This window comes from Schistocerca piceifrons, chromosome 9 (genome assembly GCF_021461385.2).
Source record: "Schistocerca piceifrons isolate TAMUIC-IGC-003096 chromosome 9, iqSchPice1.1, whole genome shotgun sequence".
NCBI lineage: Eukaryota > Metazoa > Arthropoda > Insecta > Orthoptera > Acrididae > Schistocerca > Schistocerca piceifrons.
This window is the reverse complement of record NC_060146.1, coordinates 147,714,085-147,729,767: the sequence shown is the minus strand read 5'-3', so window position 1 is coordinate 147,729,767 and position 15,683 is coordinate 147,714,085. Positions and strand designations below refer to the sequence as shown.

The 15,683-nt window shown below is 36.5% G+C and overlaps 1 protein-coding gene across 2 annotated transcripts in view; it reads right to left on the bottom strand.

The window, feature by feature from the left end:
• LOC124717090 (mitochondrial 2-oxodicarboxylate carrier-like) overlaps positions 1-15,683 on the bottom strand; it is a 72,439-nt gene that overhangs the window by 45,863 nt on the left and 10,893 nt on the right. For both annotated transcript variants that reach the window (XM_047243793.1, XM_047243794.1), the window contains exon 2: positions 884-1,032. In XM_047243793.1, coding sequence (XP_047099749.1) covers positions 884-947 — 64 coding nt within the window. In that variant the 5' untranslated portion in view covers positions 948-1,032. The remainder of the gene's footprint in view (positions 1-883; positions 1,033-15,683) is intronic.

Sequence of the window (15,683 nt, the reverse complement as noted above, 5' to 3'; positions counted from 1 at the left end):
GGCATCTTTTCTGATTAAATAGCATGTATGACATGTGAATCTGTCACAATGTTCTTCCACAGTGAAGATGATCAATGATTGAAACCAATTATGAATAAATATATTGGAAGACAGCACAGTGTCTACCATGCAATTCTCCAAGTAAACAAAAACTGTTTCTCTTTTTCTATTTCTGACCCATTTCAGACAAAAAATCATGTTATTTACCATCTTAAATATGATTTTTGATTACTACCCTTGTTTCGTGTTATTTTTGATGTGTTAAGGCACCTTTGTAACAGGAGTTATGACAACTTTACATACATTTTTATTTTTTTTGTGACAAAAACACCAAGTTTCAACCATTATATAACATGTTATTGCAGCTGTTTGCTCTCATTTGTTTTGTTTTGTGTTTATTTGAAGGATGGGATGTGAATTTCAAACTGTTATTGTCATGAAGGATTTTTATTGTGTGTATATGTGGGTGTGGGGGGTTATTTATAAAGCCTTCATTGTGGCAAATAGTGCTTTATTGCAAAGTAATGTGTATTCATTTAGGACATTATATACACATGCAACATTTTATGTATCAGATAGGTGACATGTCTCATTAACTACATACATAAACCAACGCAAAATTTGACACATAATTATCACCTATTTATATGTATAGAAATAACTTTAAGCTGAAATTCAAATATTACCATATCATAATAATTTTCATACAGAACCACAAAATTCTTCTGAAGGTAGCACAAAAAGTGCTGAAACATGTTTGAAAAAAGTAAAACAAATAGTATTTTGCAAAAGGCAAAATATCTCTCCAGTTTTTATCAGCAAGCACAGAAAAACAGAAGAGCATCAACATCTGAAAAGATGATTTGCAGACAAGTGTGCTTACCTGCAGAGCCACCTGCAGCTATCTGCATGGCAGCCTGCTTGAGCAGTTTGGTGCCGTCCGACATTGTGGGCCACTAATGCCAGTGCAGGTCCCAGTGTCACTGCCACACACAGGAAGACGCGCTCTCTTCAGCTGCCTGGCAGGGAGCCCTGTGGACAGGAGCCTATGTACACAAGCCGCTATAAACAGCTGCTGCATCAGGGAGTGCAGATAACACACTCTGGCTGTGATACCAAAGACCCCCCAGGAGATAACATGATGTTATGTATCTTCCACTCAATCCAGCTACAAGTGCACACAGAGAAACCCAAAAAACCACAGACACAGAAAAGCTGAAAGTGCTAATAGGTGATAAGTGAGCAAAACTGTCTTACAGTGAACTACTGTGAATCCTGTGACAGCATACATTCACAAACCATTCTTTTTTTCTGTAGGAGACTTGTCAAAAATAAAAATAAAAATTGTTGTTAACAAAGAAAAAGAAAAATTAAAATGATAAACTTCAGGGTTGTGGAATGAGTCAGGCTCATTTTTTGTGAGCTCAAATTGTTAAATGGAGCTCAGTTTTCCTTTTTAAAGTATTAACTACAGTGAATGTTACACAGTACTTCGCAAATGAAGTCCTGACTAGGTAAAACAAGAAAAATTATCCAATGTGTATATTCCTTTGATTGTGTGGTTCACAAAATTCTACTTTTCAAACTAGACTGTTAAGCGATTAATGGCATCCATCTTAGATGGAAGGATTCTTACCATCATAACAATAAGCAGGTGGTCTCATAGACAGAATGGGACAACATATCGTCTGGTGTTCCACAAGGGTCAGTAATAGATGCATTCTCATTCTTAACTTACATTAATAATCTTCCAATGAGGTTGAAGAGTGGTTCAAAAACTGTAATGTTTGTTAATGATGGAAGCACACTAATCAAGGGCCCAAATTAAACTTTACCAGACACAAATCAGCTGGCAGCTGAACAGGGCTACAAGTAGTTCATAGATAACAGTTTTATCTTAATCTCACAAAGACATACTCAATTTCAGAAAAGCAAAAATTATCTGCTAGCATCAGAAGTACACATGAGTGGCCATATACTAAATAAAACATGGTGTGCAAACTTTCTTGGGATCCAACAGCTTAGCAAATTAAAACTGAGCCAAAAGACAGGCAGACTAATCAAGAAGTTCAGCTCAACATGTTTTTCTCTTAGAGGTATCTTGCACTGTGTTGACCTAAAGCCAAGTCTGTTGATTTATTTTACACTCCACACTATCTTACTGAATTATCTCCTTCGGCAATGAATGCACAAAAAAATAAAAATAAAATAAAATAAAATAAAAATAAAAAAAATTCAGCAGTAACATGCAGTAAGAATATTGTGTAAAGTAGAAATGAAACATCTTGCAGCAACCTTCTTATGGAGTTTGGAACTCCAATTCTCACTTCCCAGAACATTTACTTCTGACTGGTATTTTATGCTGATGATAGAAAACAGTTTGAGCAAGACTATGACTGCCACAATTGCAATACAAGATACAAAAATAATTTTCATACACTTGGCTCCTTGTTTAGAGTTCAGAGGATTGTTATATATTCTGCTGCAAAGGTCTTATAAAGGTTACCTATATAAAGCAGAGTGTATGTGCGTATGTTCAGCATCTCCTCCCAAATGCCTTGATTGATTTCAACCAAATTTGGCACAAAAACAGCAGGCCTCGTGAGTATTAGCACTGTAGGGTTTATAACCTCCTAGCCCCAATAGGAGCAGAGACAGGGCAAAAACGTGTTTCTTTCAGCCCCTGGAATATGGGCTGTCCTGCAGAACAGACAGGAACAGTATCAGCATGCCAAATCAACTAGCTCTGCAGGGCAGCCTATGTGCCAGGAGCAAAAAATGGTTTACCAGGCACCAATAGATGAGCTGTCCTAAATGACAGGCATGTTGTGGTGCTGTATTGGCCTATTTCATCGACCTGCTTTGCATGGCAGCCTGTATGTCAGGGGCAAATAAATGATTTTCAAGCCCCTGATATGTAGCCTGCTGTGCATGACAAGCATGTTGTGGGAGTAGTATCAGTGTGCCTTAGTGAACTGTATTGCAGGGGATATGTGTGCTGGCACACGTGGCTAAGGAGAGACAGCAGCAGGAGGGGATGGTCAGAGGGAGGGAGGAAGAAGAGGTGGTGGTGGAGAAAATGGACAAAGAGAGGGGGAGGAGAAGATAAAGAGACAGACAGAGTGAGGAGGTGGAGATAGATAGATAAGTGAGGAGAAGAAGTGGTGGACACAGAGTGGGGGAGGAGGAGGTGTGTTCTATGTATGTGTCACAATATCATGAAAGGGAAAGTTGCCACTCACCATATAATGGAGATGCTGAGTTTCAGATAGGCACAACAAAAAGACTGTCACAATACAAGCATTCAGCCAACAAGGCCTTTGTTGAAAAAAGACAACAGTGTGGATTCAGCTGCCAGAAGCTGCAGTCATTTATTCGTGAGTTGTGTGTGTGTGTGTGTGTGTGTGTGTGTGTGTGTGTGTGTGTGTGTGTGTGTGAGAGAGAGAGAGAGAGAGAGAGAGAGAGAGAGAGAGAGAGAGAATCTGTTTTCGACAAAGGCCTTGTTGGCTGAAAGCTTATAGCCTATTGTGACAGTCTTTTTGTTGTGCCTATCTGCGACTCAGCATCTCCACTATATGGTGAGTGGCAACTTCCCTTTCCATAATACTGTTACTTTCCATCCTGGATTTTCCATTGTTCAATTCACATGTCTACATCTATCTACATCTACATGGATACTCCGCAAATCCCATTTAAGTGCCTAGCAGAGGGTTCATCGAACCACTTTCACAATTCTCTATTATTCCAATCTCGTATAGTACAAGCTCTGATTTCCCTTATTTTATCACGGTAATTGTTCCTCCCTATGTAGGTCGGTGTCAACAAAATATTTTCGCATTTGAAGGAGAAAGTTGGTGATTAGAATTTTGTGAGAAGATTCCGTCACAACGAAAAACACCTTTCTTTTGATGGTATCCAGCCCAAATCCTGTATCATTTCTGTGACACTCTCTCCCATATTTTGCGATAATACAAAACATGCTACCTTTCTTTGAACTTTTTCGATGTACTCTGTCAGTCCTCTCTGGTAAGGATCCCACACCGCACGGCAGTATTCTAAAAGAGGATGGACAAGCGTAGTGTAGGCAGTCTCCTTAGTAGGTCTGTTACATTTTCTAAGTGTCCTGCCAATAAAATGTAGTCTTTGGTTAGCCTTCCCCACAACATTTTCTGTGTGTTCCTTCCAATTTAAGTTATTCGTAATTGTAATACCTAGGTATTTAGTTGAATTTATGGCTTTTAGATTAGACTGATTTATCGTGTAACAAGTTTAACGAGTTCCTTTTAGCACTCATGTGGATGACCTCACACTTTTCGTTATTAATGGTCAACTGCCACTTTTAACACCATTCAGATATTTTTTCTAAATCATTTTGCAGTTTATTTTGATCTTCTGATGACTTTATTAGTCGATAAACAACAACATCATATGTATCAAATGCATGTGCGTAAAGCCATGAGAAGAAGGCTAGTAAACACATAAAAGATACAACCGAGTGATGATTACTGGCACAGCAACATGAAGCCTAAAGTATTGGCTCAAGGTGTATGAAATTTTGAATGAACAATCTTTGTGTGATGATGGCCTTAGTCACTCACTATGAAATGATTTTTCAAAATCGGACCTTACAAAGATGAAACAAAGGATCAATTTTTTTTGTTGAATCAATGGAAAGATTAAACCATTGGTATATTGCTTCTAGAAACATGACATTCAGAGGAAACATTCTTTGTGTGACACAGACACCTGATAAGAAAGAAATTTTTGAAATTCAGTCCCTGTTGTTGTTTGTTGTGGTCTTTAATCCAAAGACTGGTTTGCTGCAGCTCTCAATAACAGTCTATCCTGTGTGCAATCCTCTTCATCACTGAATGACTATTGCAATCTACACCCATTTGAATCAGCTTACCGTATTCATCTCTTCATCTTTTCGTACAATTTTTACACCCCCCCCCCCCCCCCTATACTTCCTTCCAGTACCAAACAGGCATTTCCTTGATGCCTCAGACTTTTTTGATTTGATTTGATTTTTTATTGGTCCAGTTTTATCGTACAGCACAAATTGTACAATTGATATTGGACAGGTCAAAGATAAGTTACAATTATACATAGTATTAGCAAAATAGTAGGCAAATTAAAAATATGTACCTATTACAATTAATTTTGTTATGTATTCAGAAATTCTCTGACAGAATAGAAACTGTGCTTTATTAGAAATGCCTTAAGTTTAGCTTTAAATATTGGATGAGTAGCATTTTTTATTTCCTCTGTTATCTTATTGTGTACTATTACATCAATGTTAATTATGCTCCTCTGTTAGGTGGTTGTTCTGTGATATTTTTGATGTGTATTTGATTTCCCTCGGGTACTATAGTTGTGTACATTTTTATTCTGTAGCAGTTTTCTGTTCCTGTTTTCAGGAGGTAGTCCCTAGTGAACAAGATAGTTTCATAAATGAATAAACTTGGAACATTTAGAACACCAAGCTCAGTAAAATGGGATTTATTGGACTCCATTTTTTTAAGGCCACAAATTACTCTTAGAGCTCTTTTATGCATTCTAAAAACCTTTGCACTGTGAGTTGAGTATCCCCAGAAAATGGTCCCATATCTGACTAGTGAGTGGAACTGTGCATAGCATGCCTGCAATACTGTTGTTTTGCTTAAAATTCTTAGGCCATAGCACACAGATGATAGTTTTCTAGACAAGTTATTTATGTGTGTGTCCCACTTTAAGTCTTGCTGAACCCATAGACCCAAAAAATTTGTGACACTTACATTTTCTAGGGGATCATTTTTTAATTGTGCTTGAATAGACATTTGATTAGCTGGAGGAATTAAATAAAAATCAACACACACAGTTTTTTCAGTACTTACAATGAGTTTGTTTTTTGTGAACCACTCAGAAAGTCTTTTCATAGAACTTTCTGCTGTGGACTGTAAAGTTTCTGGACTGGATGCAGTGAGCAATATGCTGGTGTCATCAGCAAACAGGATAGTTTTTGTGAGACTCATATATTCAACTAAGTCATCCGAATAAATCAACAAGAGTAGTGGACCTAAGATTGAGCCCTGTGGTATGCCATATTTTATTGGTAATTTGCTAGAAAGAAAGGAGTTGTTTCTTGTTTTATTCATTTTGTTGAATTCATACTGAAGTGATACTTACTGCTTGCGGTTTTTCAGGTATGAACACAACCAGCTATGTGCTACACCTTTTACTCCTTGTCTTTCTAATTTTTCAAGCAGAATGTTATGGTCCAGGACGTCAAAGGCTTTTCATAGATCTAGAAAAATACCTGCAAGTAATGTCATACATTTCTTTTCTCTCCAGTTTGATTCAGTGTTTCCTCATTAGTTAACTGACCTACTCAACCAATTTTCAGCACTTTTTTTTTTTTTTTTTTTTTTTTTTTTTTTTTTTTTTTTTTTTTTTTTTTCAAAAAGACTTCTTAACACTTAAGTTTATGTTCCATGTTGTCAAATTACTCTTTTTCAAAAATTCTTTCCTTGCTATAGCCAGTCAGCATTTTACATCCTCTCCATTTTGGCCATCCTAGTGTCTCATGTCCTAATCTAATCTCTCAGCACTGCTTGATTTACTTCGACTACATTTCATTACTCTCATTTTGATTTTGTTGATGCTCATAACTTCTTTTAAAGGCAATGTTCATTCCAGTCAACAGATCTTCCAAGCTCTTTGCTGTCTCTGATAGAATTATAATGTCATCAGCAAACTTCAAAATTTTTATTTCTTCTCTCTGAGCTTTAATTTCTTGTCTAAATATTTCTTTTGTTTCCTTTACTGCTTGCCCAATGTACAGATAGAATAACACTGGGGATAAGCTACAATCATGTCTCACTCTCTTCTCAAGTACTGTTTTCCTCTTAAGTCCTTCGACACTTATAACAGTTAATTTTTGTAAACATAATTGGAAAAACAGTGACCTGAAAGAAATATTTTTGTGTTCAAGAGTGTTTTAATTTAAAAAAATCTTATATCTGTTGTCCGGTTTCTGTATGAGCCACATATAACTTTCTCTTCCCTGTATTTTATTTCTGCTACTCTCCGAGCTACAAAGAGTGTGTTCCAGTCAACATTGCCAAAAGCATCGTCTAAGTCTACAAATGGTATAACCAATGGTTTGCCTTTCCTTGATCTGTGTTCCAAGTGAAGTGCTAGGATCAGTATTGCCTCGCGTGTTCCTACATTTGTCTGGACTCAAACTGATCTTCCCTGAGGCCAGATTCTACAAGATTTCCATTCTTCTGTAAATAACTCTTGTCAGTATTTAAACCATAACTTATTAAACTGGAGGTTTGGTAGTAGTCACACATGTCAGCATCTGCCATCTTTGAAATTATTATATTCTTCCTGAAGTCATATGGTATTTTTCCTATCTCTTACAGGGTAGTCCAAGATTCAGGGATATGAGTACTTGCTCAATAGGAGAGATGTGTTTCACATTAACAAAGACAAACAAGTGCTCAGAGCTCTTCAGGTATGCGTTTTAGAGCCCATGTTTACTAGACTGTTTTGCTTTGAATGGCCGTCCCTCTCATGTTCCGGAATATTGATCGTTCTTTCCAGGACACCTGGAATATGTTGCAGGCAAAACAGGTTTGTCATGGCTGCCTCTGACAAAGATCTCAATAATTTTGCACAAATGTTGGTCTATGCCAGGGGGCTTGTTCCTACTTAGGTCTGTAGCACTTAATCAGATTCTTCTCGCAGTATCATATCCCCCATCTGATCTTCTTCTACTTTCTCTTCTCTTGCTACAATACTGTATAAAGTTTCATGCCCTTATGTAGAAACTCTTCTTCCAAGTTTTCTGCTTTCCTCCTTTTCTGAGTACTTGCTTGCTGTCTGGGCTCTTCATATTCATACAGTTGCTTCTCTTTCCTCTGAAGGTCTCTTTATTCTTCATATAAGCTTTAGCTATCTTTCCCCTAATTATACATGCTTCCACAGTCTTGCATTTGTCCTCTATCCATTCCTGTTTAGCCATTTTGCTCTTCCTGCTGATCACAGTTTTTACACATCTGTATTATGTTCTACCTGCTTCATTTTTGTATTTTCTCCTTTCATTAATTAAATCCCTACTGTGGTGAAATGGTAGTTAGAAAGTTGCTAATCTACCAACAGCAAAAGAGAGGATATGCAAAAATAACTATCAATTTCCTCTCTCCTTCCCCAAGAAAGTATTGCCTGCCATACATAATAAATGTTTTCTCAAAATTTCAAGTTTCTAAGGCCAAAGCAAGGTCCTACCTAAACATAAATTATCCAGTTGGGAATCCCTATCAATTCAAAATAAAATTAAGAAAATACCTTAGTTGATACATCTTATACATATATATGCTCAATATTTAACATCTGAAAATTCCTGTTAGTTACATGGTGAGTAGCAACGTTCATTGTAAAGCAGCATGGCAAGTAGCACTGTCTTGTAAACAGGTCTCTGTTTCTGAGATTTGCTTGTCTTTTGTTGATGTTCCATATCCCTGATGTTCCTCTTCATTGGTGGGATCTATGGAACATGATGAATGAATGAATAAATCATTTGCCCCCTCCCAGTCTTCTTTCTTTGACCTCTTGTCTGCTCACTATCCCTTCTATATACAATTTACTATAGATTCTTTTCTCATAAAATGTTCCAAGAAATTTCGTTTTGTTTCCTTTCTTGTAGCAACCTGTTGTCAATCTTTTACCATAATGTAATATTACTCTCTGACTGGGTACAGTTTTTAGTTAACTGTAAAATATCTGCTCATAATACCATAAAATACAAGTAACTTTCATACCATTTTTCAATTGAATTTTCCCAGATCTTATTGTAAAAAAAAAAGATGGAAGAGGACCAATAATGTCCTGTACAATACTATTTGTTGTTAGTATTTACTTTTCCTTGTTCACCAATTTTCATGTCACATAATTTATATCTTTCCTCATTCATTTTCTCTCTTTCTACCAAGAGACACATATTATGAAATTTTTGAAATGCCTCTATTTATGACTTTGTGGTTTTTATGTTACAGTTCTGCATTAAGCTTTAATTCTTACAAAACATGTCACTAATCTATTCCACAACACCTTGTCAAAAAAGCTACAGAAAATTTATTTTTTTCTGTAACAGCTTTTTTTAACTTTGTGGCATTCTGCTTCATTGCTACCAAGCAAAAGTGGGATGCAATGCTCACAAATGTCAAGGCTATAAAAGAAGGATATTTTGACATGGAACAGGTGACAGCTGTCAAAATAGAGGAATTGTTCTTGGCTGCTTTCCTCAGTTGTTCATGCTTCCTCAGATATGAAGAGTATGTCTGAATACCAGAGATGCCTAAAAGATTGTTAACAAAGATACAATCTAAAATTAATGTTCAATAAGTTATAACGTATTTTATTAAGCCACAGTATTCTTGTGTTCTATATGTTCCAGATTCTACAATTATTTAGGGAGTTATCTCAATGTTGTTCTTTTGTAGCTATAGAGGCTTTCAGTGCAGCAAACTGTTCTCCTGTTCAGCATCAATGATCTGTGACAGTACCATTAGGATCAAATGTCCCTTTTAGCTGAGTCATGTCACACTTTAAACTTAGTAACAATCAATCTCAATTTTGGATCTGACATATTAATCTGACAGATTGAAGGGAATTCACAAGATATGCTGATTTCCAGCTATAAAGGATTTGAAAAATATTTTTCTTATTCACTTACTCAACATTGTTTTATCTAAATAAAGGACTGTTGAAATTTGGAAAAGCACATAAAATTACGGGGCTTACCGAGAGACAATATGAAATTTGCCATATATAAGGGACAGTTGCATGAAAATGAGACAGAAGGAAAAAAGTGAGTAAACTGTTTATTATTTTAATAGTAATTGCCATAAATGTTAATACACTTATCCCATTGTGAGACAAGAAGGTCAGTGCTCTCACAGAAAAATTTTTGTGGTTGCTATGAAACCAAGATTGTACCGAGGTATGTACTGCTTCATCTGAAGCAAATCAATGGCCACAAATGTCTTTCTTCAGGGCTCCAAAAGTACGGAAGTCACATGGGGAGGGATTGTGGTTGTTTAGAGAATGTGTAAGGGCTTCACAGCAAAATGTCTGCAGCATACTTGAAACAACATCGCAACACGTGGGGCCCTCCTATAACATTTGCAAGTTGTGGAAATAAATACTGTGGGCACCCATCTGTATGAGCCCAGATTTCTGGAAGTTGAGCACTGTGGTCATTAGATGAGATAAATGTTGGAGAAACTAGCATGTTCCTTCACTCATTCTGGAATATGGGCTCACTGTTTAGAGTAAGGCTCCCTGCTATGCATAATGTCTTGTAATGTTTACCACAGCAGTTCACTGAGCAATTCCATGACACACTCATTCTGGCTAAAGAAACCTGTGACAAATCATGCAGCTCTTCTTTCGATCACTTTTCTCTCTATTGCTTTAACCCAGTTCAGCAAGAGTCCCACACTGATGAAAAAACTCAAAAATTGATCAAACATGTGTTCTAAATTAAGCAACCTCTTTCATATGTGAATTAAGCATAATGGGATGTACTTGAACTAAATTGAGTAAAGTAGAGAGAAATAGATTTGAAAATGAGACCTCAAAAGCAGGAGATGAGTTTTTTTATTTATTAACTGATGGTGATCAAAATAGAGAGGATAAAAAATGAAGGCTGGCAAGAACAAGGAAATCCTTTCTGAAAAAGAGTAATTCATTAAAAGTCCAATACAAATTTGAGTGTTAGGGAGGCTTTTCTGATTATTTGTCTGGAGTGTAACCTTGTAAAGAAAGAAACATGAACAACAAGCAGTTCACATGACAAGAGAATAGAAGCTTTCGAAATGTTGTGGTGCAGAAGAACACTGAAGATCAGGTATTGAATCAAATTAGGGAAAAAAGAAACTAATGGTACAAATTGACTAAAAGAGGGTATCAGTCAACAGGCCAAATCCTGATGCATCAAGAACTCATCAATTTAGTAATGTAGTGAAGTAAGGCACATTAAAAGTACAGAGGAATATTGAGGCAAAAATCCAGTAAACAGGTTCAAATCGATGTAGATTGCAGTAGTAATGCAAAGATGAAGAGGTCTCCACAGGATAGATTATTGTAGAGAGCTGTATCAAATCAGTATTCAGAATGAAGACCACAACAACAAGAATCTTCCAATAAATTTGAGTCAAGCATCTGGCTTTATCATGATTAAATTTATTTAGTTCTGCTTTAAATCATATTGGACGGAAACTTCGAGACTCTTGAAATTGTGACTGATTCCAGTGATAGATTATTGATTGTACAGGCAAGCAATATCAGACCCTTTCATGTATTTATGCACATTGCATGACATTTATTTAGGGTGATGCTCAGCTGCCCATCTCGGCACCTGGCACTGATTACACACAAGTCTCCCTACATCTCATGCAAGTTTCTATCCCTGTCAGCTCCATGCAAACAACTATATCATTTGTGAACATCCTCAAAAGGTTACAAATGTCAGCTTTCAGTAAATTTATATTGTATTGTCAACAACATCAGTACTATCGCATTGCACTACACAAGAGGGCCGGTAATGTTCTCCATGCAATTGGCAAACCTTCCTCGGATTGCCACAGGGTATAGCGGAATTCATCACTCAGAATCATTTGTTTTCAGCCATCCACTGAGCATTGGTGTCACTCTTTACACCACCTCAAGCAATGCTTGGTAGTGATGGCAGCCATGTGGCTTAGGAGTAGCTACTCAATCGTTGTACCTCATTCTTTATTACTCCCTACACACAGTCATTGTACTACATGGACTCCTGGTAGCACTTTGGAATTTACAAATGATTCCTTCCACTGATTTTGTGTGATGTTTCACAACCTCCTACCACAATGCTCAATGGTCCTTATTCATCAGTAGATGATATCTACTGGGCCTCAGTTTAGCTGTAGTTGTTCCTTTGTGTTTCCACTTCAGTCACATCACCAACAGTTGACTTGAGAAGCTTTTTAATGGCTGAAATGTCCCTGATGGATCTGTTACTCAGGTGAGAGCCGATGACTAGTCCATGTTCAAAGTCACTGAGGTCTCCTGACCAAGCCATTCTGCTCTCAGTGCCTTTCTACCAGCAACACATTACTCCCCATTGCTTTTGTATGGTGGGTCTGACTCTCATGACATTTAGTAGCGAATTCCACATCACAAAGGAGTGTAGGGATCCTTTTGATCAGATAGTGTATGCGGATGGGAGAAAGATAGGAAGTTAAAGGAAGGAAGTTAAAGGACCAGGTCCTAAAAGCAAATTCTGTTAAATATGTTTCCAAAATGTCAGTTCCCTGACTACACACATGAAGAAAATTTGTGCTGTACAGTTAATGCTCTAAACAGCTGTACTCGCAGGTGTTCGTTATGCTGAATATATGTTGGCCAATAGTTTTACAGAAAGTGATTATGAGAGTCAATTAGTTGTTGAATCTTGCAAGAAAATAATGTAGTTTTGTCATATACATCAAATGCTAATATTATGTAATTTATGGTTTTTTATCCCATTTTTCTGTTGTTGCCTTCATTCAGAAAGACTGATTTAATGCAACTCTCCATGCCCGTCTGTCCTGTGTAGCCCTGCTCATCTGTGCACATCTACTGCAGCCACATCAATTTGAGCTTCCTTACTGTAGTCAAACATTGGTCCCCTCTACAACTTTAGCCCCTCACACTTCCCTCAATCACCAAACTTCATGCATGAGGATGTATCCCATCAACCGATCCCATCTTTTAGTCAAGTTTTGCCATAAAATTCTTTTTCTCCCTCATTCATTTCAGTACCTCCTCATTAGTTATCTGATGTACGTATTACATCCTCAACAGTGTTCTTTAGCACCACATTCTCTTCTTGTCTGAACTTTTATCATCCATTTTTGAATTCTGCACAATGGCACACTCCAGACAAATACCTTTGCAAAAAGAGTTTCCAATGTTTTAAATTATACTGAATGTTAAAATATTCTGTTTTTCAGAAATTTTTCTACTTAATTAACAATGCTCATCTACTGCTTTTAGTGTCCCATTTTTCAATCTGATTCGTTCAGCATCATTTGATTTGATTCAGCTACATCCATTACCCTTGTTTTACTTTTATTGATGTTCATCTTATAAACACTTTTCAAGACAGTGTCCACACCATTCAATATGTTCTTCAAAGTAGTTTGCTGCTGCTAACAGAATTATGATGTCATCAAAAAACCTCAAAATTTTAATTTCTTCGCCCTGAACTGTAATTCCCTTTCCAAATGCCTCCTTTGTGTCCTTTGCTGCTCATGCAATGTACAGACTGAATAAAATTTGGGGTTAGGCTACAACTTCTCCCATTCCCTTCTCAACCATTGCTTTCCTTTAACTTCTTTCAACAGCTACAACTGCAGTCTGGTTTGTGTGCAACCTCCAGATAACTTGACACTTCCTGTATTTTATCCCTGCTATCTATAGCATTTTAAAAAGAGTATTCCAGTCAACATAGTAAAAAGCTTTCTTCAAATCTACAAATGCTATAATTCTGTTCTCGTATACTGTATGGATTTCTTCTTCTTCTTAGTTTCACCCTCTTTGGAGCATGGTGAATCAATCATTTCTTTGTTTGTTGTTCCTCCCTGTGAGCTCAGTATTTCTTCATTATCTCTGACCTTTGTACCTCCTCTTCTAAGATGGTGGGTTTCGATTTTATTTTAAATTTGTCTTGGAACCTTGTATTTTGTTCTATAGTACTTACCTGAGCTGTTCTATTGAATAATGATTTTTCTGTAATTTTTAATTTTCTTAGCTTTGTAGAAGAAATAAAAGATTCATTTACCTCATCTATGAGAGTCCATTCTGAGGAGATGTCCACAAATATTTAGTCTCGTTGTTGTATAGTATCTGAGGGTTTTCCAATTTTTTTCTATTGTCTCATTCTTGGTGTATAATATTTTTCTTTTATTTCTAATTGTTCTATGTGGCCTATGCTATTTGTGGTTGGGGTTTCTGCTACATACTGCTTCTGGCTTGATTACCGTTTTGCAAAGCTTAATTCTGGATCTTTATAAAAGGGATTTCTTAAAAGTTGGAAGGCTAATTCAAGTCTGTTTTTCCTGGATTCAATTACCGTGCTTTCTGTTACATTCCAACTAATCCATTCCCCCAGGTATTTAAATTCTTTTACTATTTTGAGAGATTAGAGCCCACACAGAAGCATACCGACAATCCTTCTTTCCACGAACAATACGAGACTGGAATAGAAGGGAGAACCCATAGAGGTACTCAGGGTACCCTCTGCCACACACCATCAGGTGGCTTGCGGAGTATGGATGTAGATGTAGAATTTTAGGTATTTATTTGAGTGTTTGTTGTTTGCATGATTTTAGCATTTTCAAAGGAAATTTAAGACCTATTTTACCTGCTTGTTTCTCTAGTTTGAGTATTTGTTCCTTTGCTTCCTCCTTTGTTACTGCAAACATGGCAAGATCAGCAAAGGTAATGCAGTTGAGTTTGAGATTCTTATTTTTGCAACCCAGTCTTTTTCCACACTTTATAGTTTTGTTCCATTCTATGATTAGCTTTTTAAGTGCACAATTAAACAATAAAGGAGAAAGCCCATCCCCTTGTATTACTCCTGTTTTTATTTGAGATAGATCCGACACTTCATCCATGAATTCAACTTTTGAAAACATATTTGTAATAGTGGCTTTTTTCTTCTTCTTTCATTTCACCCTCTTTGTGCTACACTGGATCAATCTTTTTTTGTGCGTTGTTCTTTTCTTAGGGCTCAGTATTTCTTCGTTCTTTCTGATCTTCTTTTCCTCTCTTCTTCTGAGATGAAGGGTTTGGACTTTTGTGTAGATTTGTCTTGGAACCTTATGTTTTCATCTTTAGTAATTAATTTAGCTGTTCGATCAATAAGTGAATTTTCTGAAATCCTTAATTCTACTAGGTCTTTCTCAGTTTCTTCAAACCAGTTGGGTTTCGTTTTGCGCTTACGGAAAAAGTCAAAGATTTGTTTAGTTAATCTGTTGGAATTCATTCTGAGAAGATGAGCACAAAAATTTATTCTCCTTTTTCGCATAGTATCTGAAAGTTTTTCAATTTTCCTGTAGAGTGTTTCATTTTTGATGTATACAATCTTATTTGTCTTGAAATTTTGGCCCTATGATTTTTCTTAAAATCTTTCTTTCCTTTAGCTCGTTTCTCCATTTGGCCTTTGAAATTCATGTTTAGTGTTTCTGCTGCATACAGTGCTTCTGGCTTAATTACTGTCTTGTTGTATGTATCTTTTGTTAGTTGGAGGGGCAATTCAAGTTTATTTTTTGTGGATTCCATTACTTTGCTTTCCCCAGCATTCCAACTAATCCATTCTCCGAGATATTTGAAATCTTTTACTATTTCAATCTTCCGTTCTTTGAGGTATTTACATGAGTGCTTGATGTTTGTCAATATCTTAGCTTTTTCAAAGGAGATGTGAAGACCTATTTTAGCTGCTTGTTTCTTTAGCGGCTTTAATTATGTTAGTTGTTTTCTGATCCAGACTCAGTTTTTCTACTACTGATATTAGGAATTCTCTATCAATTGAATCATATGCCTTATTGAAATCAAAGAAGGAATTTACGTATGTATGTCTTTGTGCCTGATTTGTGGCATGCCACAATGTT